Source organism: Phacochoerus africanus, chromosome 15 (genome assembly GCF_016906955.1).
Source record: "Phacochoerus africanus isolate WHEZ1 chromosome 15, ROS_Pafr_v1, whole genome shotgun sequence".
Classification (NCBI taxonomy): domain Eukaryota; kingdom Metazoa; phylum Chordata; class Mammalia; order Artiodactyla; family Suidae; genus Phacochoerus; species Phacochoerus africanus.
The window spans coordinates 127456119-127478770 of NC_062558.1; the positions used below are offsets into that span (position 1 = coordinate 127456119).

A 22652-nucleotide genomic window follows, 5' to 3' on the forward strand; every position below is an offset into this window, starting at 1 on the left:
TTATAAAAACTGAGATTCAAAGGTACAAAGTAATTTAGAACTTAAATTATACTTTGAAGATCAAGTAAGAAAAATGTCAATCCCTTTCACAAATATTTCTAGTTAAAAGAAAATGCTCAGAATCTCAAACTTAACTTTAGATATATATACTTATTGACATTTGTTTGGTTTAAAAAGAAAAATTAAGGACACCCAAATGTGAAACCCAACAAAGTTAGGCAAAAAGCACTGGGCTCATATAACACAAAGAGAGATTACTTTTGCTTCATTTAAGCTTAATTAACCTGCAATTATGATTAAACTCAGGGGAAAAAATTTCTCTCCAAATTAAATACAAAAATGTATTACTTCCTAAGTCTGTCCAAAGTTCTTATTATGTTAATATTCAAATTCATAAAGCAGCACTAAATGGCCAGAAACATCTCTAACCTTGACATTTTTTCAGGGGTAATAATAATCTGCAGCAAATGCAGGCCAACCAAAAACCACTTAACTAATTAGTAGTTGCAGTCACCGAGAAAAACATGAATCAACACTGTTATTACAAGTGGCACATTTGAGTGGCATCTAATTATGACTTGATGAGCACGATACTTGCATTATCAACATTACTACTGCATCCCATCAGGGCCTAAAAGCTGCTGATGGCATTGACTTCGAGAAACTCCCACTCAATGGTACAGCAGCACCCAACAATCGGCTTGGCAGGGGCCCCCCTCACTAAATGACACGTTAAGCGTAATTACTGGTAGACATTGTAAATAAACAGGATTGGAAGTGAAAATTGTACCAAGTGCATAAGACACAATCTGACACATTGGAAGTGGCAGCCTTAATTGAGAGTTTCTTTGACTGCTCAAGATCATTTCAACTGCATTTCTCAGAGGACAGTGATTATAACTGTGGAGACAGACGGCATAATGGTATCAGCACTGCTGACAGAGCAGTGAATTAAATTGTATCTGCTGTTGTGTGAAAGCCTTGATGAGAGGTACAGATGCCTTAGTGGTCTTATCATTATAACACAATGGTCATGTTGTCATCAACCTTTCTGGCTCCAATTGAAAAGAAATGATTGTGTGTGAAGCTCCCCCCCCCAACCCCACACCACCCCCCTTCTTCTCTTCTATCTCTTGTTCTGAATAGAACCAATTTTCAGAGAGCTATGAAATCACGCAATAGGTCCTAAAATGCAGCTGCTTGGCATACAAACGGGTCCCCATTAAACTGGAATCACACACAATATGTGTTTATGCCAGAAGAACAAATAGAAGCTGAACACAGGCCAAGTTTATTCACACACACAAAGCCCATGTAGCTCTTCATCAATATAATTGCCTTTTATATTGTAGTTTAAATAATAGGCTCTATTATTTCCTTAAAATCCTAATATCCCTGGCATTTTATCACTATGTTTACAAGGTAGGTTCTTCAAAAATGTGAAGGAAAGAGAAAAGAAACCTATACAATTTTTACAACATCAAATATTACTTCGAATTTTTAGCCTTAACTACTTGACATCTTCTACCACAATCTGGTATTTCCACTATCATAACAAAAACATAAACACTCTGCATTTTTCACAGGAATTTGACTTTTTATTCAATAATATTCTTGCTCATGGAAGAGTAAGAAAAATCACTCTACAGTAAGGTTTAGGCCTATCAAAAGGAAAAAAAAAAAGCCCACTTATTTTCTAAACATTTTGTAAAAGTTGCCCTGTAATTTAACTTGATAAACTTAGCTAGGTGGCACTAGCCCATATTTTCTCCAGTTCTGACACGGTATATCCCATCAGGCAGTGTTTTCTATTTCTTCCTATAAAAGGAGCAGTGGAAATTTTAAATTGAACTTAAAATCTTAAAAATTATCCCAATGCTAAATTGACAGCACAGAAACCTACTTATCAACTCTCTAGATTCAAAAGGAAGGAATACATTTCAAACTATTTATAGTTTTCAAAAGAATAACCCAATTTCCAAAACCAAAAGTCAGGTCACCTAATACAAAACAGAATTTTTTATATATATACAAATTTATTTCCACCTATCAAAGGATAAACTCTTTTTTAAAAAAAACCTTTACTTGTTCATTAGTTATTTGCCTTATGGCCCTGATTTGGAGCCTGTCTCATAACATCCACAATCCATGACCACTGCACCTAAAACACCTACAATTTGGATGACTTGAAGGTATAAAAAAGAAAAAAGATGAACTTTAAATAAAGTGACCCTATTTCTGCAGTTAGGTTTTTAAAAATCCTAGTACTTTAGAAATCGTACCGAAATATTTACAGATAAAATGATATGATGACTAGAGTTAGTTTCAAAATAATCTGAGGTCAGTGAGAGCAGGTTATGGACGTATAGATGAAGACTGGCCATGAACCAACAACTTCTAAAGCTCTGCGATGGGTACAGAAGGGTCCATTGTACTTTTTCTCACTTATGTATAAGGTTGACACTTTCCATAATAAAAGTTCTTTTTTTAATGACTCTGAAAACTCAAAAGGGTAACCTGAAAGAATATTAATTATTGCTTCTATCAGTAGCAAAGTCTGTCTCTCCTGTCCTATGACCCCAAACATTCTTACATACTTATCATCATAGAACACTTCGTTCTATAGAGTAACTGTGATTCTTTTATTTTTGTCTTCTACTAACTCTGAGCAGCAGAGCAGGGATTTTCTTTACTCATGGCTGACTCTCTTGCACCTAGCAAAAATGCTAGGTACAAAGTAGGTATTCATGATTGTGTTTGTCTGATGATTAAAAAAAAAAAATGTTCCAGGCCTAAGTTCATGTGTGAACATCTTTTTGGAATGTTCTCTGTAGTACGGAATTGCTTAGGAAACAAACACCATCACTGTTTATTGGGCCTACTAGGTATCTTTCAGGTACTGAACCCTTTGCATGTATCTGCTCATAATTCTTCACAACAATCCTATGAGATAGGTATTATCATAGCAATTTTATCTTTGAGGACACTGAAGCCCCGAGAAGTCAAGGAACATACCCCAGATTATAAAGTTTTAACTGGCGAAGCCCAGCCAAAGCTCTTTCTAGGTGAGTCCAGTGCTCTGTGTCCCATTCTAATTTGTTATATTTAGCAATGATGTTGCTGCTTCTTTTTTTTTTTTTTTAATTTTCTACTTAATGATGGTTAGAAATTTATTTATTTATTTATTTATTTTTTGTCTTTTTGCCATTTCTTGGGCTGCTCCCGCGGCATGTGGAGGTTCCCAGGCTAGGGGTCGAATCGGAGCTGTAGCTGCCAGCCTACGCCAGAGCCACAGCAACGCGGGATCCAAGCCGTGTCTGCAAACTACACCGCAGCTCACGGCAACACCGGATCGTTAACCCACTGAGCAAGGGCAGGGACCGAACCCACAACCTCATGGCTCCTAGTCGGATTCGTTAACCACTGCACCACGACGGGAACTCCTGATGTTGCTTCTTGAGCAAAACTCCTCTCTATCCAGCCAACTCTCATCAATATTTAGATGCAGGATATCTCTAAAGTATATGTGCTGAACATACTGTAAGTTCTTCTACAGTATCAGATTACTTAGAAAGAATTTTCATGTAGTGAGAAAACAACCATGAACTAGCAGGTATGCAGAAAACTGAGAGGCCCTAAAACAGAGCAATGGATCTAATGTTATAGCCTGAAAGTCATGAAAGGACTTTGACTTTTATTTCATAGACATCTGTCTTTCTAGGGAACATTGCTTTGCTATGAAGTGGTGTACTTTGTCCAGAAAGATAGGAAAAGGCTCAGAAGAGCTGACAGAGAGCCAAGAACCACATGGACATATGGGCAAAACCAGATAGGAAGTATGCCAAGCTAGGAAGTGTTGATCCCTACCACCTAGCAAAACTTTTCCTGGTCCTCATTCAGATGTTTCTCCTGTGTCTTGAGAACTAGAACTAGGAGGTAAACATTACAGGAAGGCAGATTTCAATTTAGTTCCAGAAGAAACTTTTCTCTGGAACTGCCCGAATATGGAGGCTGGTGCCTGGAAACTAATTCACAAAAGGTAATGGACATGAGCTCTTAATACTAAAGGGCAGTCAAGCCCTGGATGGTGCAGTAAATGAGATGGGCATGGCAGCAACTAATATTAATTCACTACTTACTATAGTGCCAAGCACAGTGTTCAGCACTTTTTACACAGATTATCTCATTTCATCCTTGAACAGACTATGAGGTAGGATCATTTATTCCACTTTCAATAATGCAGAAATTGTTCAAGGCTACAGGGATTCACACCACATGAAGCTTTTCATGGTGATAACTGCCTCATTCCCTTCCAAATCCGAAATTCTATCTTCTGCTCTAACGTCATGAATCATTTATCTCAGACACAATTTTTAACAAATATTTGAAGTTTTCTTTAGTCTCCATTTTCTGTTCGAGTTAATACTCTGTTTTCCTTCCATCTAAACTTTAGTTAGGCTGACTCAGTAAAGGTAAAAACTGAATGACTACAACAATAAAGATTGTCAAACTAACCTTTGATTATTTTAGAGTATGAGTTGTTCATAGTGAAAAACATAATTTTTCTTTTTCTTTTCTTTTTTTTTTTTTTTTTTTTTTTTTTTTGCTTTTTAGGGCCACGCGTGCAGCACATGGAAGTTCCCTGGCTAGGGGTCGAATCAGAGCTGCAGCTGCCAGCATACACCACAGCGACAGCAACGCAGGATCCAAGCTGCACTTGTGACCTACACCACAGCTCACAGCATTGCTGGATCCTTTAACTCACTGAGCAAGGCCAGGGATTGAATCCTCATCCTCATCCTCATGGATACTAGTTGGGCTCATTACTGCTAAGCCACAATAGGAACTTCCAGGAAAAATGTCAATTTTAAAACTATCAAAAGTATTTAGAGGAAAAGACAAAGAAAGGGAAAAGAAAAATGGTAGATGAAAGCAAAGTTCACGTGTTACTCTAAAGGATTTGACAGGAAATTGCTTCCTCTTTTGCATAATGTAAGAGGGGTAAAAGTCCCTCATACCTACCTGGAACAAAACATCCTATGATAATTCAAACCTTAAGAATTTGAACTATTCCCACTGAAGACAGTATGCCAATCCACTATCAATAATTAATTCAAGTACATTAATTGGTAACAATGTCAATGGCATAACTCTTCCCACCATGACTCAGTGTCAGTTCAAGTGTAAGAATGTCCCATTAATCCTACATTAGGGATGGAGAAAGTCCTAAACAATCGCAATCCACACATTCACAAATAAAAAAATCCTTCTGTCACAGCATATTGGCCACCAAAGACAGGTGTTCCAACAATATTCCCTTTAGGTTTTCCTTGTTACAGCCAGACACCTGAAATAAACTGGCTACTGAAATTTAACTATAATGCTGCATTTAACAGCTGTGTTAATTTCAATAAGAAGAAAATGTTTTGTGGTATAGTTACCAAGTCAACACTTTATGATGTAATCAAAGAGCCTGACTAATATAGCATCTGCAGAATAATGGAGAAAGGCCCTGCCTCCAAGAGGGAAGGTCACTTTCTCTGCTAAGGTCTGGCCCTTTCCCATGACTTATTTCCTTATAAGGAAATAAGGACTTATAAAGTAATAACAAAATTACATCACATAAAAAAATACAAAAATGAAGATTATTACAGCTTTTGTGGGAATAACTTTCCCTGGTGAGAGGGCTATTTCAATTATTCAAACTCCTAAAAATACCTAAGTTCTATAAGGCTGGAATTGCTTTTCTATTAATTAACCTAAGGAATTAATCACACCATTGTAAAGATGCATGTATAAGAATACTTGGCATTATTTATAATAACTAAAAATCAGATATAATCTATCTCTTACTAAAGCAATGTTTAAATAAATTATGATACTATCATATAACAGAATACTATGGGCAACACTTAAAGCTGATATGTATCTCTATTGACAGGCAATAATGACCACAGTGCACTGTCCGCTGAAAAGAGCAGGCTACAAAACTGAACGCAAAGTATGGCTGTATTTTTTGTTGATAAATAGAGTACACAGATAAAAGGCCAGGAAAGACAGACTATAAAATACTAATACTGGCTTTTCTCAAAGAGTCAAGATAACAATTTTTGTTCTCGCTTAACTGTTCTGCATAGTAAAAATTTTTGTACTACATACAAACTGTCTTTTATAAATAATATTTTCACAAAACGGTAATGCTCAACCATTTCTTTAAAAATCACAGTAATGCCAGGGCATTTTTTTTTTTTTTGGCAAATGGAAAGACAATTCTTCCTTTCTTAGCTGTACAATGCATCAGCAACTAAACATAGGGTACATGTCTACCCACATAATCCCAAAACACAGTTGTGTTAGAATAATGCCACTGAAATGCTTACATACTTTTCTGAAATTCCTCCAGTTTTTTAACAGCTTCATCTCGTTCTTGCCTAATTTTGTCACACTGAAATGAGAAAAAAAACAAAAATTTCAAATTTGTACCATAAGTCTGTGAAGGCAAGGCAAAGCAAACTTATAAACAACTTTATGAAAACAAAAATTAAAATCTCAAAAAAAGCATTAATTACATATATCTGAAAAAGATTAAAACTCTAATTTGAAAAACTACATACACCCTCAATGTTCATAGCAACATTATTTACAATAGTCAAGACATGGAAGCAATCTAAATGTCCATCAACAGATGACTGGATAAAGAAGATGGGTGAGATATATATATATATATATATATATATATAACACAGAATATTACTCAGCCATAAAAAAGAATGAAATATTGCCATTTGCAGCAATATGATGGACCCAGAGATTATCACACTAAGTGGAGTCAAAGAAAGACAAATATTACATGCTATCACTTGTATGTAGAATCTAAAAAATAATACAAATGAACTTATTTACAAACACAAACAGACTCACAGACATAGAAAACAAACTTATGGTTATCAAAGGGGAAAGAGTGGGAGGAAGGCAAAATTAGGAGTATGGGATTAACAGATACATACCACTTTATATAAAATAGTTTAAAAAACAAGGATTTACTGTATAGCACAGGAAACTATATTCAATATCTTATATAACAGAAAAGAATCTGAAAAAGTACACACACATACACAACTGAATCATTTTGTTCTACATGTGAAACTAACACAATACTGTAAATCAACAATAGTTCAATAAAAAAGAAAAAAGTTTTAAGAAAAAACATACAAAGAAAAAAAAGCATTAATGGCCACATGGTATTTGCACTGCTCATCAGCATGGTACTTGTACCATTTGCATCTGGCCAATTTTCTCAGACCTTCTAAGATAATGAGTTGCCTTCCTGCTCATTATCTCCTCAGTAACAGACCAATTTAATACCCTTGAGTTAAGATGTATTCATTCCTTAAGAGAATATTTGTGCCTCTTTCTAGCAGGCATTTTTCTCATACAGTGAAAACCCCACTTATCTGCAGGTCAGATTCCTAAAACTGGACAGTTTCAACTCTCCACAACACCGGGGCACGTTGGAAGTGACAACTACGTAGAGGCAAACTGCTGCCCAATGTCCCCAGGCACTTGCTCACTGAGGAAAAAAAAAATCTTCCTTATATCCTTAGAATTCTGAAGAGAAGAAGGGAGCAAATTAAAAGGAGAAAGGCAAAAAATAAACTTATTAAAAGACCGTTTTAGGGTATCTGGTATAGAAATAAGCATCTGGCCCAGAAGGTATGAATGAAGTTTTTAAAAAACCTAATGCCTATTATGAGCACTGAATTCAACTGACCTTGAATTTCACATAACAGGAAATAGAGTACATTTTTAGGAAGATTTTCATCAAAACTACCTAAAACTTTAAAAAGTGATTGTAGCTTTTAGAATGATAATTAAAACTTGTGTGGGAATACTATAATACCATAATAAGAGGACCATGAAAATAAAACACAACTATAAATCATATTTAATCTTACCGTGTCAGGTAAACCATCTGGGATATGTTTTTTGGGATTTCATACCCTTTGGGTATGTTTTACTTCAAATGTCAATGGCTAAAAAATTATGATGTCACTGATACCTGGGAAAACCCAATTTAAACAGTGAGATATTCTCATCTGATAGACTGCCAAAAAAACAACAAAAGTCTGACAGCAGGAGTTGGAAACTCTCACAAACTCCTGGTGAAAGTTTTAACTGGCATAACTACTTTGTAAATAAACTACCAACACTGGAATTGCACACACTCTGACTCAGCGATTCTCCTCCTAGATTCTATCACTAGAATCCCTAGTAATAAGTATAAAATGATCTATACAAACATGGTCTGCATTTATAATAACAAAAATCATGGTATATCCAGATTATACACTATAAGTGAAAATGAATGAACTAAAGTTACATGCATCACCGCAGATAAACCTCAAAAACCATAATGCTGAGTCAAAGGAGCTGTAGAATATATACCAAATGATACATTAAGCATGCCAAACACTCTAATTCTGTGGGGTATGTGGTTGTTATATTATTCTATTATTCTCTGCTCTTTTCTATGCTTTTAAAGTATTTTTAAAATTTAAAAAAAGTAAGAAGCAAACAGTGCAATTTTGTCTATCTCTCAATAACTGAAACTTTAAAAAACTTATCCGTTCATTTAGGTAAATCTATTCTGGCTAAAGTACATGAAACAAGTACATGGTGTTAAACTTAAGCAAGGCTATTTACTAAATCCTGACCTAGACACTCCACAAAGGGGTTAGGAAAGATCATTTTCTAAAGGAAAAGGCTGTTTTTTTTTCATTCAAGTTTTCTTACAGAAATTTAACTTCCATTAAAAAAAAAAAAAAAAAAACCACAATTCTAATACAGTTTCTAGTCCCAACTTCACAGGTAAACTGCATTTACTGTCTTTTGGTGTTTAAAATTCTAAACAGTGTCCTGGGAGTTCCCATCGTGGCGCAGTGGTTAACGAATCCGACTAGGAACCATGAGGTTGCGGGTTCGGTCCCTGCCCTTGCTCAGTGGGTTAAGGATCCGGCGTTGCCGTGAGCTGTGGTGTAGGTTGCAGACGCTGCTCGGATCCCGCGTTGCTGTGGCTCTGGCGTAGGCCGGTGGCTACAGCTCCGATTCGACCCCTAGCCTGGGAACCTCCATATGCCGCAGGAGCGGCCCAAAGAAATAGCAAAAAGACAAAAAACAAAACAAAACAAAGAAACAAACAAACAAAAAAAAAACAGTGTCCTGGATTCTCAAATAAGTTTATGAGCTCCTTCTCCCCACCAGACAGTGTCACACCTAACTTGATGAGTGTGTTAGCCAGCTGTTTCAGAAATGCTCCTCTCTTCTCCTAGAATGAGGAACCCAAGCATCTTGTACTTCCCACTACCCTGCCAGTCTGCCCACCCCTGCCCATGTTCTCCCAGGTGGACAGGCTTTGGTGAATAACAGGGCTCAACATCACAGTCCTGTTCCAACATCCAAGGGTCGAGTGCCTACAGTGCAGCCATATGCTTTCACACTAACCCTCTAGTCATCACCGGCAGATTCAGAAGCTGTCTCCCGATACCAGCTGTGTTCTCTCAGGGGTCTTCATGTTGCTTTGCTTTCTATTTTCTGCAACCACATTATGATAGAACTGGCAGCCACAGAATCTACCATCTGCTATGGATACTGAAAGGGGTGTGTGTTGGGGGGGGGCAGGGATTTATACATGCTGCAACAGCAACTTATTTATTCCAAACCAGAGCTGAGCAAAATATGAAGGACATACCCATTTACTAAGCAGAAATCCAAACATCCACTTATTTCATCATTTTAGGTGAACCCAGAAAAAATATCTTGTAATCTTTCTCTCATTCTGCCAAAAGAGAGAAATTAGCAAAGATTCTGGGCCTTTTCAGAAGACTGTTAGATCTTTATGTCCCATAGAAGCCCCTCACCCATCCTACCCCTTCCTCTTCCCTGCTCACGCAGCTGCACCATTTGTAGAAACTGCTTCTTTTTGTGTGAGAATTGCCCATGAAGACTGCAATGGCAACAGATGTTCTTGGGCCCATATCACTTAATTATGATGCTCAACGATTCTCTAGCTTAAGGCTGGGGTAGAACCCAGCAGCACTCCTGCTGGCTGGTTTAGGCAAGCTGGTAACATTACATCTATTCTAGAGTCTTTATTTTGGCTTTTCAAGAAGTAGTTGAAGTGGCCAGAGGTTAACCTCACTGGTTGTAAAAGCCCTTAATATTAGAAGTTCTGGCTATTTTCCAGATTTCTTCCTTTAGGTTCATCCAGGCAGATACCTAGCTTCTGAAACTAAACTAGCACTTCGAAGGATCAGCAGCCTGATTTGTGGGGGAAACGCTTTCCCGTATGAATTGGTATTTCCCTCTCCCCCGCCCAAATGGGCAGTTCTGCTCTTTCTGCCTCGCATATCATCCTACCTCAGTTTATACTAAAACATCTGCTTAACAGGGCTCAGCAGAAGTACAGATAACTGATGCAGACACGAAGACATCTTTATATTTTGCCTGCGTATATATTATGCAAGAAAACCCCCAATATTCTGAAACATGCCTAACTTCCACTAACGTAAACATTCATTTCTATCTCCATGGCATACAAATGCAACAATGGGTTGCCAGCCTACAGAAAAAGCCAGTGTGGGACCCAGGAGGAGCGTACATACACTGCATACACAAAACAACAGAGTAGATAATCTACACAAAGATAACTACACGTCACTGTTGACTGAATTAGACTTCTAAGAAGGTACCTACTGTAATAACTGAATGTCTTTATTTCCTTCCTCCAAGTGCTGGACAAATGACTTACCAGGCCTTGTGTTAAGCACTGGGAAAATACAGTGGGGAACGTAATAGGCAATGCACTCTCGCTAAACTCATGATCTACCAAGAAAGACTGACGATGAAGCAAGCAATTTATAAGACGACTTGTTATAATGAGAGGGATACTGGACCATAGGAACATACAGCAGAGGTTATAACACTACATCTGAAGTGGTCTCAACCTCATACCATTTTTTACTTTTTTTTTTCCTTGAAGTTCATTCCTTTTATGTTTGGGTACAATGTTTAAAAGTTTAAATATAGGCATAGCATCCAAACTGTACATATTTACCTGTTTTAGAATCTTTGGTGATGCAGTCCAGGGACCATCAAATCACTTTTTTAATAAAAAATCAACAATTCTATTGTTCCACCTATGTAAGTTTGGCTAGAACTCAGCCATACTTATCCTTAAAGAATACAATAAATTAAATCATTCCCACTAGGATGGAATTCTTTTCACTCTCTTTCTCTTTTGGTGGTATTCTTTCTTCCAATTCAAAGTTCTTTCCCTCCAATTTTCACAGGCAATAAAGTAGTAGCTGCCCCCTAAAGCTGTCTTACAGCATTCTCCAAATTCTAGGTATTGTGTGTTAGATGGAAACACATGTCATCAGAACAGAGATCCTTGCTCTTTGTTTCTGGATAGATTGCTGTTAATAAGAGACTCATTTTCACTTTCAAACTGCTAAGTAATTACTTTTTCTCTGGCACAACCACTTGCCACTCTGTTCTAAAGAAACTGCATGTATGTGAATGTATTATGCATGAACAGTTAGCATAATGGATGCATATCTTGCTCTTTAAAGTGGTTTCTTTATTGATTTTTTCAAAAATAAAATACTTTGGGACCTTCACCTCTGAAATTTACACAAGAGGAAGAAATTTTAACAATAGACAACTGAGCCAAGATGCAAACAGTATCATCTATCTTGCTTCTTGAAACCTAAGTCTTGGAAAGTGTCTTTCTCATTCCCTTTTCATTCATTGTTCCTGGCAAGCTGACAGAACCGCCTGATGCACTGTTAACAGTAGCTCACCCAAACGACTCCTAATCAGCCACTTAAACATTTATTCATTTCAAAACTCGATCTCAGGACATAATATTAAACATAAATACTTACTGTTCAAAGGCAGACATTCTTCTATTCCACAGATTTCCTTCTTTTTATGCACACTCCACACACCCCCCCACCATTCTGAGAAATGTGAAAGCTATTCCATTAAAAGCTCAAAGAGGCTCCCCCCCTATATAGGAAAAAACCCCATACAATTATGACAAAGATCCTGAATGAGTCATAAGAGAATGCCCTTCAATTGTAGAAGCATGACTAACACATTTAAATATGATGATTGCTTCACAAGCAAAGTAAAACTTCATTTGGCTGATTTCAATATATATAGTCCTCTATTTCTCTTTACCCCAAAAATATTTTGAAAGATTTTCCATGTGATTGGCCTCATTTTTAAACACACTGTTGATAACACTATTTAAAAAGTAGGGGAAAAAATGGAAAATAGCACCCTTTCCATAATCTCCACTTATCATGATGTCTAAAAAAACCAAAAACTGAAGATTTTACATTTTAACCCATTCCAGACAACTCTTACTTGTACCCTATATAACATCTGATAATGAATTTTGGTTGACAAAATGTGGTAAGTGCATAAGAAATACACAGATTTTTATTACAAAGGGACAAACAATTAGTTCTTCTGGTGAAAGAGAGAAGACTTTGAAAAAATTAAGTGACATTGAACCTAAGCATTAAGATAATAATGGAATCGAGTAAGAACCTCGTCTTTTTGTTCTTTTCCCACCCCACCCCCAAACTCTAAGCATTCACTTATAACTGTACAATTTGTCACAGTTATCTGTCAACTTGCTTGTGTCCCTCATTAGAGGGGGTTTATTCAAGAGTGGGACCTTCATCCATTTTTCCTTATAACCCAGTACTCAGAAGGCAATTAGCAAAAAGTTTTCCCTTCAAAAAAAAGTTTTCCTTAGCAACTCAGATTCTGATTCCATCCTCAAAATTATTGATAAAAACTACAAAATGATCAGCATTACATTTTTCTTTGAAAGGGAAAACTGCAAAGGAAAAGATCATTAAAACATTGGCCCACCCTCCCAAATCTTCTGCTCTTACCCTCGGAGTGCATTATGTCAGAGTCTATACACACAAACACACACAGAGGCATGCACACATGAGAATTTTTTGGATGTAAGATTGATCTGATGTTTAACTTTTCAGTTTTTCAATACAAACCAATAGATAGTAAAGACAAGAGATCCAGCAAAGTATTGAGTCTGACCATTTTCTGTGCAAAATTCATGAGCTAACAAGAAAGAATTAAGAATAAAACCAAGACCTTTGTGGACAAATTAGCTCTCATAAGTGTACCTGCTTCAAAAAGAACACGTGTGATCAGAACACCCAGGTCCAAATCTAGACTGTGTTAAGCCCTGAAGTCTTGTTTTCTGTGAAACAGAGCTGGCACAGGGCTGTTTGGAGCGTCAGATAAGGGAGATAAAGGAATAGGCAAGTCCACAGTTACTTGGTAATAGTCTCTTAAGCAACTGCCTGTTCTGAGGAAACTCATGTCCTACCACTTGTCTCAACAGAGGAGACTGAAAACAGGACATAAAAAGATCTTATCCAAAGAAATCACACCCACTGTCTCTTCCCGTTACATGCGGTTCACGATCTGACAACAAAGGTGGCTAGACTTAATGTGGACACATGGAAGGAAAACACTTGGCATTTATTTTTCTAGTCCCTTCCACATTTGCAAAATGTTCCCACATCAAATCAACTATGGCAAAAGGAGCCTTACCTTAGATTCCTATCTTGACTGATTTAACTGAACTCTGGTTTGGGGTAAGAATGACCATATTTGCTGATGGGGAATGGACAAAGCTCACCCAGCCAGGCACGAGGAAGTGCTTTGCCAGAGAACATGGTGTTCTCCATTTACCACCTCCGGAAATAAAGCTGCTTTTACTCATTCTATGCTGTATAAAAAGGCTTTTATTACAGCCTCCCCTCCTTTGTAAAATAGCCCCCCTCTTTTGGGGAAAAATCCGCAGTAATAAGCCTTCTAGTCTTTTAACAGAAGATAAACAGAGTGCAATAAACTTAAAACCCATTTTGTTTTATCCAGCCACACGGCACTGCACATTGCTTTCCTTTCTTTTCTTCCCATTTCTGTTAATAGTTATTTTTAAAGAATCAGAAAAGAAGCAGGTCAACACAGATGTTATAAAAGCATCAGGACATACTCTGTGTAGAGAAACATGTAAACAGGTAATGGGCTAAGGTAATTTATAATCCTTCTTTTACCAAATGCATCTTACCTATAATTCACTTACATAACAGAAGGTTCACTTAAAATCTTACTGCAGAAAGTGGCTCGCAGTTAACCAACCATCATCACCACCAACAACAGATGTTTATAGAACATCTACTATTTTCAGGGCAATGTTAGGTCAACAAGCAAGCAAGGATTAAAGAAGGGGATGAAAAAACAAAAAATTTACTCTTCTTCCTCTTATGTTGGTCATGTCATTCTTTCTCTATCACATGAAGACACTTATTTGCTTTCCCTCCTCATATCTTCTAGGTTAAGTCAAGACGTTCTCCTGAATTAACTCTTCCAACTTAGGCTCTTCACCTCTTGCACCAGGAACATCTACAAAGACACTTTTTTTTCTCTCTCTCTCTTTTGGCCACCCCACAGCATATGGAGTTCCTGGGCCAGGGATCAGATCCAAGCCACAGTTGTGACATATGCCGCAGCTACAGGATCCTTAACCCGCTGCACCGTGACAGGGATCCAATCTGTGTCCTGGTGCTGCACAGACACAACCGATCTCATTGTGCCACAGTGGGAACTCCCAGAAGAGACTCAACTGACTGATCACATCTTGGCTTTTTCTCCTATAGGTGGAAGATGGTTGGGTATTGGAGGCTCAAGCTATCAATGGCTTAATCATCACCCATTAGCTTCACTTTGAAATGATGGGGCATCAGGGCCCTAGGATCTAATCACTTAATGCCCACCTGTTGGCACCCTGAGGACATCTGTGATTTGGGGTGGTTATGGTGTTAGAACTAGAAATCTTGTCAAACTATTTTCTATGACTATCTTACCACATTAGAGATGCAGGCAGCAGCCACCTTTTATCACAGATAGTTTCATCACCCCACCTATCATTCCCTGAATTGCCTAATGAAGGATACTTAAAATTTCATAGAACACCAAAGGTTTATTTACAAATGAGCAAAGCAGCATGAAAACTGGGTAAAAAATAATGATCTAAAAATCCATTATAATGTGCTTTGAACTAGAGTACTTACCACTAATATCATCAACCATATTATATCAACATAGGCGGCAAATTAATATGAATAAAAAGGTTAAATATGATTCTTAAGAGCTCAATACTCTACATATGCCGCAAGTTTTACAAATATTTAGCTCACTGCCAATTTTCATTACAGCTCTTGCTCTGAAATTTTAAAGACGAGGTTACATAATTTACAGCAATGATGAGTACCTTCTTTAATAACCGTGAAGGACCTGTTTTATTAATTTTCCACCATGGATGTTACGCCTTGAAATATTTCTTCTATCAAACTAATTTCTAAAAATAGAAAATTTTTGATTTCTAAAATAAATTTAACATCTAAAAAAATAATGGACAGTCTTGCTCTCTCCTTTTCATTTTCTATTCAGTCCCTCTACTTTTTTAAAACCCAGCCTTCCCTTCTATCTGTCCTTTCTCTATTCTTACAGGGGAAAAAATACATTTAAAAAACACTCAGGAGTTCCTGTCGTGGCTCAGTGGTTAACGAATCTGACTAGGAACCATGAGGTTGTGGGTTCGATCGCCGACCTCGCCCAGTGGGTTAAGGATCCGGCATTGCCGTGAGTTGTGGTGTAGGTCGCAGATGCGGCTCGGATCCTGCGTTGCTGTGACTGTGGTGTAGGCCAGCAGCTACAGCTCCAATTGGACCCCTAGCCTGGGAACCTCTATATGCCGTGGGTGCAGCCCTAAACAGACAAAATAAAATAAAATAAAATAAAAATAAAAAACACTCACAGATCTTAAATGGACATGTTCAGAGACATAAAGGTAAGGAGAATTCAACTGTTTAAGTTAAAAAATAAAACTGCCAGAACCCAGGAAATTATTCACCAGATTTTACTGTCTTCACACTGGGTGTTTTTTAAGCTTCCAGTATATTATTTACATACTTAGAGGACGCAAACACACAAAAGGTTTATAGAGGCCTCTAAGTTAAACACCAATGACTGCACTCCAAAGAGTTCTTGCCAGAGTTAATATGTCTGAGCCCCAAAGGTAAATGTCTCAGGCCTTCAATTCCATCACTAGCATCCCAAATCTGATTGTTGGAAAAAGTACAATTCTTGGGGGTTTGAGTTGCTTGGCCTGGTGCCTTGCTGCACATTTAGCTTGCAGTTAATCTCCCAGAGCAGCGCCCACTGTGGCATGCCTGCTATTCTTTACCATCTGGAGTCTGGAGTTGATATTAGCCTGAACCACACATGCAGGAGAAAAGAAAAAAAAAAAAAAACTCTCATTCGCATTTAACTGAAATTGGTGGCAGAACAATGCGCCATGCTGCCTAGGCTTTTACACATGTAAGAGAGGAAAGAAAGGGTAAAGGACAAACCGTCTCCTTTGTCTTCTGGTTCTCTGCTCTAAGGTCTTCATATTCGCCTATCGCTAAAAGAAAAAAAGAAGAGAAAGCAATGTTATAATGCTATCGAAAGTTTACCATGAAAAACCCGGGAACCCAACTAACCTCCATTGTCTATTTACTAGGTTGTGGGTGGGATGGAAAAGAGGCCACAGAAGAAGGGCTCCTGCTTTTAAGAATAAGGAAGAAAAAGAGACCAGCGTGGATGTGGGCCCACCACGCTGAATTTCAGTTCTCCTAGGTTATGAGAAAGACCTATGAGACACAAGTGCCAGTCCCTTGTCATCTCTGGTGCTTAGCACTTGGGCCTGTGTAAGGAGACAGGTAGGTGTTACTGGAGTTCCTTCCTAGATGATTAGTCTGTGCTGCTGCAATTGGAGGTTTATTTTTTTAAATTGGCCTCCAGAAAATAAAGTAGGCTTACACATTCCACTCAATGTCACATATCTACTTTATCTGCAGAGGAAAAAGTTTATGCTATGAGCATTCAGCTAAGAACAACTATTTTCAAGCAGTGCAAGATCACTGACCACCAAGCCATGATCAGATCCCAGGCAGATTCATTTCACTCAGTTGGGAAAATATGCGAATTGTTTCAGAAACATTCCAACTATGTTAGAAAAGTATTAGTTTTCTACTTAAAATCTTCTACTGCTAGAAAAATCACCTGAATACTCAACATTCATCTTTTAGCCAAATCACCATTTTCAGATATCCTCACGGTTGAGAATGTGATGTTCACAGCATATGATGGGAAGAAAGAGAATGATCTAGGATTAATGATGGAGCAGAATGTCTAAGGTGAGCCCAGCAGAACTGCAGCCCACTCCCAGAACAGCACCTTGCCTGGCAGCAGAGAAGTAGGCAACCATCAGACTGGATTTTTATACTTTTTTTTTTTTTTGGTCTTTTTAGGGCCACACCCACAGCATTCAGAGGTTCCCAGGCTAGGGTCTAATCGGAGCTATAGGTGCTGGACTGCACCACAGCCACAGCAACGCCAGATCCTTAACCCACCGAGTGAGGCCAGGGATCAAACCTGCGTCCTCAAGGATACTAGTCAGATTTGTTTCCACTGAGCTATGAAGGGAACTCCTATACTTTATTTTTTTAATTTCATTTGGGATTTATCTACAATAAGCTCAATTTTTCTTTTTTAAAAAAGAGTTCCTATTTCTGTGAAGAACCTGTAGATAGAAATAAAAAACCTGAAACAAGTGTTTTCAAGAGTATTCCAGATAACCTGGTCATTAATTCTGCAAGTGTATGATCCTAACCACTGGAGCAGAGAACACCCCCAAAACAATTCCCTTGGTAAAGTACATGCTATTTCTAAAGGGTCTGGAATAGTTATTATGATGTCAAGACTGAAATCTTAAAATCTAATGCAAATAAACAAATGTTTATGGGATTATACCATCAATGCCCTGAAGTTTTATCAGCACTTCATGACCACCTAAGTAAGAACTAATGGACAATTTTACTGAAACCACAATCAAAAAGATTCTTTGAAAATTGGATAGCCCATAAAATAGCTGAATGTATACATGTAAATATATAGCCCTTTTAAAAATAATTAGTTTCAAGAGAAAAGATTTGATTGACCATAGAATGAGGGCCGCTGCACACCAGCTCCTTATCAGCCACTACCACGCATACCCCAACCAGCAAGTATGAACTGTCCTTAGTTCTGAAAAATTAATAAAATGCCCCCTCCTTCCTTTTTTTAACAGAAAGAAATAAGAACTAAGAGATTCTAAAAATATGGGTAGTCTATGGTCATGGTCCTAAATCTTATTACTATATCTAATAGTGGTTCAAAAAAAAAATATATATATATATATATATGTAATAGAGAGAGAGAGACTTTAGTTTACTTGACATTTAAGAGTATCTTCAGAGAAAGCTGAAAAATCAAAATTGAATTTACCACTCTATTCTTGACGAGCTACTTTACAGACATACAAAAATAGGGGCTTAAAAACCATGATCTTACTCTGACATTAAGAAAATTTTTCTATTTAAAACATCAGATAACAGTTTTGAAGGCCTTTTTAAAAATACCAATACTATTATTCTTCCATTTTATTGCCAAAAGAATCCAGATGAAATACTGCAAACTCCCAATTACTGGGTCTCTATGAAAAGCATTAATTAATAACCCTTCACCTATCATATCTTAATGGAAACCACAGAAAATATGCTTTCTGTGACTATGTGTGACTTCAAAAAAAAAAAAAATGAAGCTAGGTACAGGGAAAGGAGAACGGAAAAGAAAGGGAAGAACTCAACCACTTGGTGATGGGAAGAGGCATTTGGGGAATAGGGCATAAAAGAAAAACATTTACTTGTATGTTTATTTCTTTGAACTTAAAAAACAAAGCCCACTTTCTCTTGTCCTCTCCCTCCCTCTCTTCCACACACACACACCCTAGTGAATACCCATATATCAGCAAAACTGGTAAAAACTGAAGTGACCTATGTTATTCAGCCACTTCTTTTTTGGCAGTGCTATACGGTCTCTGAAATCCTCGGTACTATACCCTCCACCAAATAAAAGGAGGAGAGAAGGGGCTAAAGATCAACTATAGTTGTAAAAAGGAAGCTGGCAAAGAAGTGAAAGCATGCCTGAAGCTGGCTGCATGTTAGAGTCACCTGGGAAGCTTGTAAATCCTACAGCCTTCTAGGTCCCTCTCCGTCACCCCCAAGCCAAGATTCTGATTTAACTAGTCTAGGGGGGACCTTGGACACACATATTTTTTTTTTTTAGAAGTGAGCACCCCAGGTGATTCTACTGTGCAGCCAAAGAGGGGACTCACTACATAGGGTATAGAAGGGAAGAAAAAGGAAGATGTGGAGGAAACAAGGAGACTATCAAGCAGAGCACGTGTTTCAAGAATCATGCTGGTTTTCTATTTTCTAACTCCCTAATGCCAAGAAAGGGAATTTTCTTTCCAAGCTGCAAGTCATGACATTGCCATCCCAGGAAGCAGCTGAGGAGAGTCAGTTGCTTGAGAAACATGACAATTAAGGTTCATAGTTACAGTCCAGTAACACCTCTGGCTACGGTAAACAACAATCGGTTTGCCTGAGTCTTTTCCAGTTTTAGCCTGGAAGAGTCCAGTGCCCCTGAAAACCTCTCAGCTTAAACACCCTATCCTAATATGAGCTCCAGATCAGTACCTTCCTATCAATACTTTCTAGACCTGCACTGCCCGATGCGGTAGCCACTAGTCACATGCAGCTACTTACATTTAAATTAATGAGAATTAAATAAAATTTAAAATTCAGCGCTTCAGCTGCACTGACCACATTTCAAATGCTCAATAGCTACAAGTGGCTACTAGGTACCACTTCTACCAAGAGCAGAAAGTTCTGCTGGACAGTACAATTCTAGACGTCTCTGTCCAGAGCACTTACAAGCACTTCAAACTCAACATGTTAGAAAGTGAACTCATCAGTTCTCATTCACCCAAACCTACTTCCTATACGCAGGGATCATAATCTACCTAGTCCTCAACCTAGTACCTCAGGATCACCCCTGACTCCCCCACCTTCTTCCACCTCCAAAGGATCATCAAAACAGCTCAGACATCAAAATGTCTCTCCAACCTGCCCTTCCCCTACAGCCAGTATCTCTGCCCTAATTCTGACCCTCGATAATGGCAAAATCCTCTCATCCAGCCTCTAGCTCCCCTCTATGCCAAGTTCCTCGTTACAAGGTAGTTAGCATTTGTAACCAAGCAGCCTGGTTATTTCATTCTCTTGTTTAAAAGCCACCAAAAATGTTAGCTTCACAACCTGGGAACCCCACTCTCCTCTCCTCTCTCCATTCAGCCTCAGAGACCACAACTCACTTCATCACACTCAAAGTCCCAATGCTTCCCTGAACCCTCTAAGACCTTTCATATCCAGGTGTCTTTATGAATATTTTTCCCTCTGACTGCAAGGTCCTCCCCATCCCATCTTCCCTACCTCCTCCTTTTCAATGCAATTCAACAGACATCTCTTCTAAGAAACTCTCTCCACATACCTTGGGCAAAAATCAGTACTATATCCCTAACATAACTACTAGAATACACTGTTCATATATCTCTATGAAAGCATATGCATGCAACATTATGAGCTGTCTGAGTATAGGTCTGTGCGGCTGTAAAAAGACAAAAAAAAAGAAAGAAAGAAAGATGAAGACACAAATGCACAGAAAAGACAAATCCCACAGTAAGAAATGGTGGAAGAAGAATTAATCTACTGACTCTCAGTTATTCATGTAAAAACCATTTCTGAGCATTACTGTGTACAATGTGCTAAAGCACTGGACCAGAAATAACCCTCTAGGGTGAAGGCCATGTCTTTATACATCCCGATGCCTTCTTCTAGCATAATGTCTGACATGGTAGACACTTGATAAATGTGTGTTAAATTAAGGAAGAAGGAAGAATGGAGCTAGATTTTCACATGAACAAAATCATAAAAGAGCACATACTCTCTGCCCTATAAGGGCCTCTTACATCATATGTTACAACGAGACACTTAATTAAAATGAAGCTTTAAAGAGCCATCAAATATAACCAGAGAAACACTGCCTCATGAGATCTTCTAATGTATATTCTCATCCACCAAATGTGCATCTCTGAGAATCACAGGGCCTTGAAACTCCTCTTACTAATGGGGTATGAGGACATGCGTCATAACAGATAATATTCAATTAGGACATTCTCTCCTGCACACAACCCAGTGAGTCCTGCTCTTAAAGCCAGAATAGAAAGAAAAGTCACTTACACCTTACTTGTTAATTAAAGCATAAGAAAAGCCAGGGAAAACACTGCTGGAAAACCTGATCAAAAAACAGAGGTGACAGATTTCATATCCAAAAAGAAAATTACAGCAAACCTAAAATCCACTCATTACTTGGTTAGAACACACAGTAGCCTTAATGATTTAATGATGCTTAAGAAAGTACTCTCAACAAACTGTATTAATGACTTCAAATTAACCAACAGAAAGGAAGGAACCTGAGTAGCTTTAAAATACAGACACAAGCCTGGTTTCTGGTCTGGCATATAAGGAGCTCATAAGCTGTCACTCTGGTCCTCATAATAGCAAAAAAAGGCTGAACAAACTGAAAATCAACAACTCCTCTAAGATCCATCAGAGAAGTGGAGTCATGGGGAAAATTGCTATTCTTAAAATGAGAGAGACACTTGGGCAGATACAGAGGACTACAACTTTTTGGAGCAGAAGCCAAGGCGCAGAACCCCCTCATTAACCAGCACCAAGGCAGGAAAAATCTAAACTATAATTGACAAACTGCGAGAGGTTCAGTTCCAACAAGTTTAAGAGTTCAAAACTCCAGGGGTGGGCCAGTCTTAGGAAGCCTCTTTTGTGAGTTTTACCTCCAGGAGTGCTACTGGGTCTTCCCAGCGAATACTGCGAAAATTTCCCTACTGCTGCTGGCGGAGGAGGAGGAAAGAAGCCATCACGAAATATGCCCAGAGCATTCTATTCTTAAGGCCTTCCCTCAAGACAAATTATTTCATCAGAGCCTAACAGACTTCAAGGAAGGTAATACTCAACTCCAGGCCTTTTAGCCTTCTTGTCTCACTTACAGGGGAAAAATTATACCCAGATGCACTTGTGAAAGTCACGGCCATGAGGCACAGGCTCACTACCTATCACGGGACAATCTCCTTCCCCCCGCTCCCCCCCCCCCACCCCCGTACCCTACTACCGGATGAATGTACATAGCAGCTTTATTCCCAACAGCCAAAACCTGGAAGCAACTACAATGCTCATCAACAGAAACATACCCTGGCTTGTGTCATAGAGGATCTGAGACAGACCCAAGTAACTAAAAGGATCCTAATACATTACTGCTCACTGTATCATACGAAAATTTCAGAACTCATGTTTTAATGTTTAAAATACTTAGCCAGCATGGTATGCAGATTGAAAAAAAAAAAAAAAGCAGTGTTCCTTCTACATTTTAAAGCAAAGCTTGGTTGTGTAGCAGCTTTATAAAAACCTGCAGCATAACAAAGTTTAAAATGCACATCCTTTTTGGATCTAACAATTCCACTTTTGAGAATTTTTCCTACAGCT

At 38.2% G+C, this 22652-nt stretch overlaps 1 protein-coding gene across 3 annotated transcripts in view; it reads right to left on the minus strand.

Annotated features, from left to right (window-relative positions):
- SHTN1 (shootin 1) overlaps positions 1–22652 on the minus strand; it is a 102008-nt gene that overhangs the window by 71950 nt on the left and 7406 nt on the right. For all 3 annotated transcript variants that reach the window (XM_047762014.1, XM_047762012.1, XM_047762013.1), the window contains exons 2-3: positions 16524–16576; positions 6385–6445 (exon numbers count right to left, since the gene is read on the minus strand). In XM_047762014.1, the coding sequence (XP_047617970.1) occupies positions 6385–6445; positions 16524–16576 (114 nt within the window). The remainder of the gene's footprint in view (positions 1–6384; positions 6446–16523; positions 16577–22652) is intronic.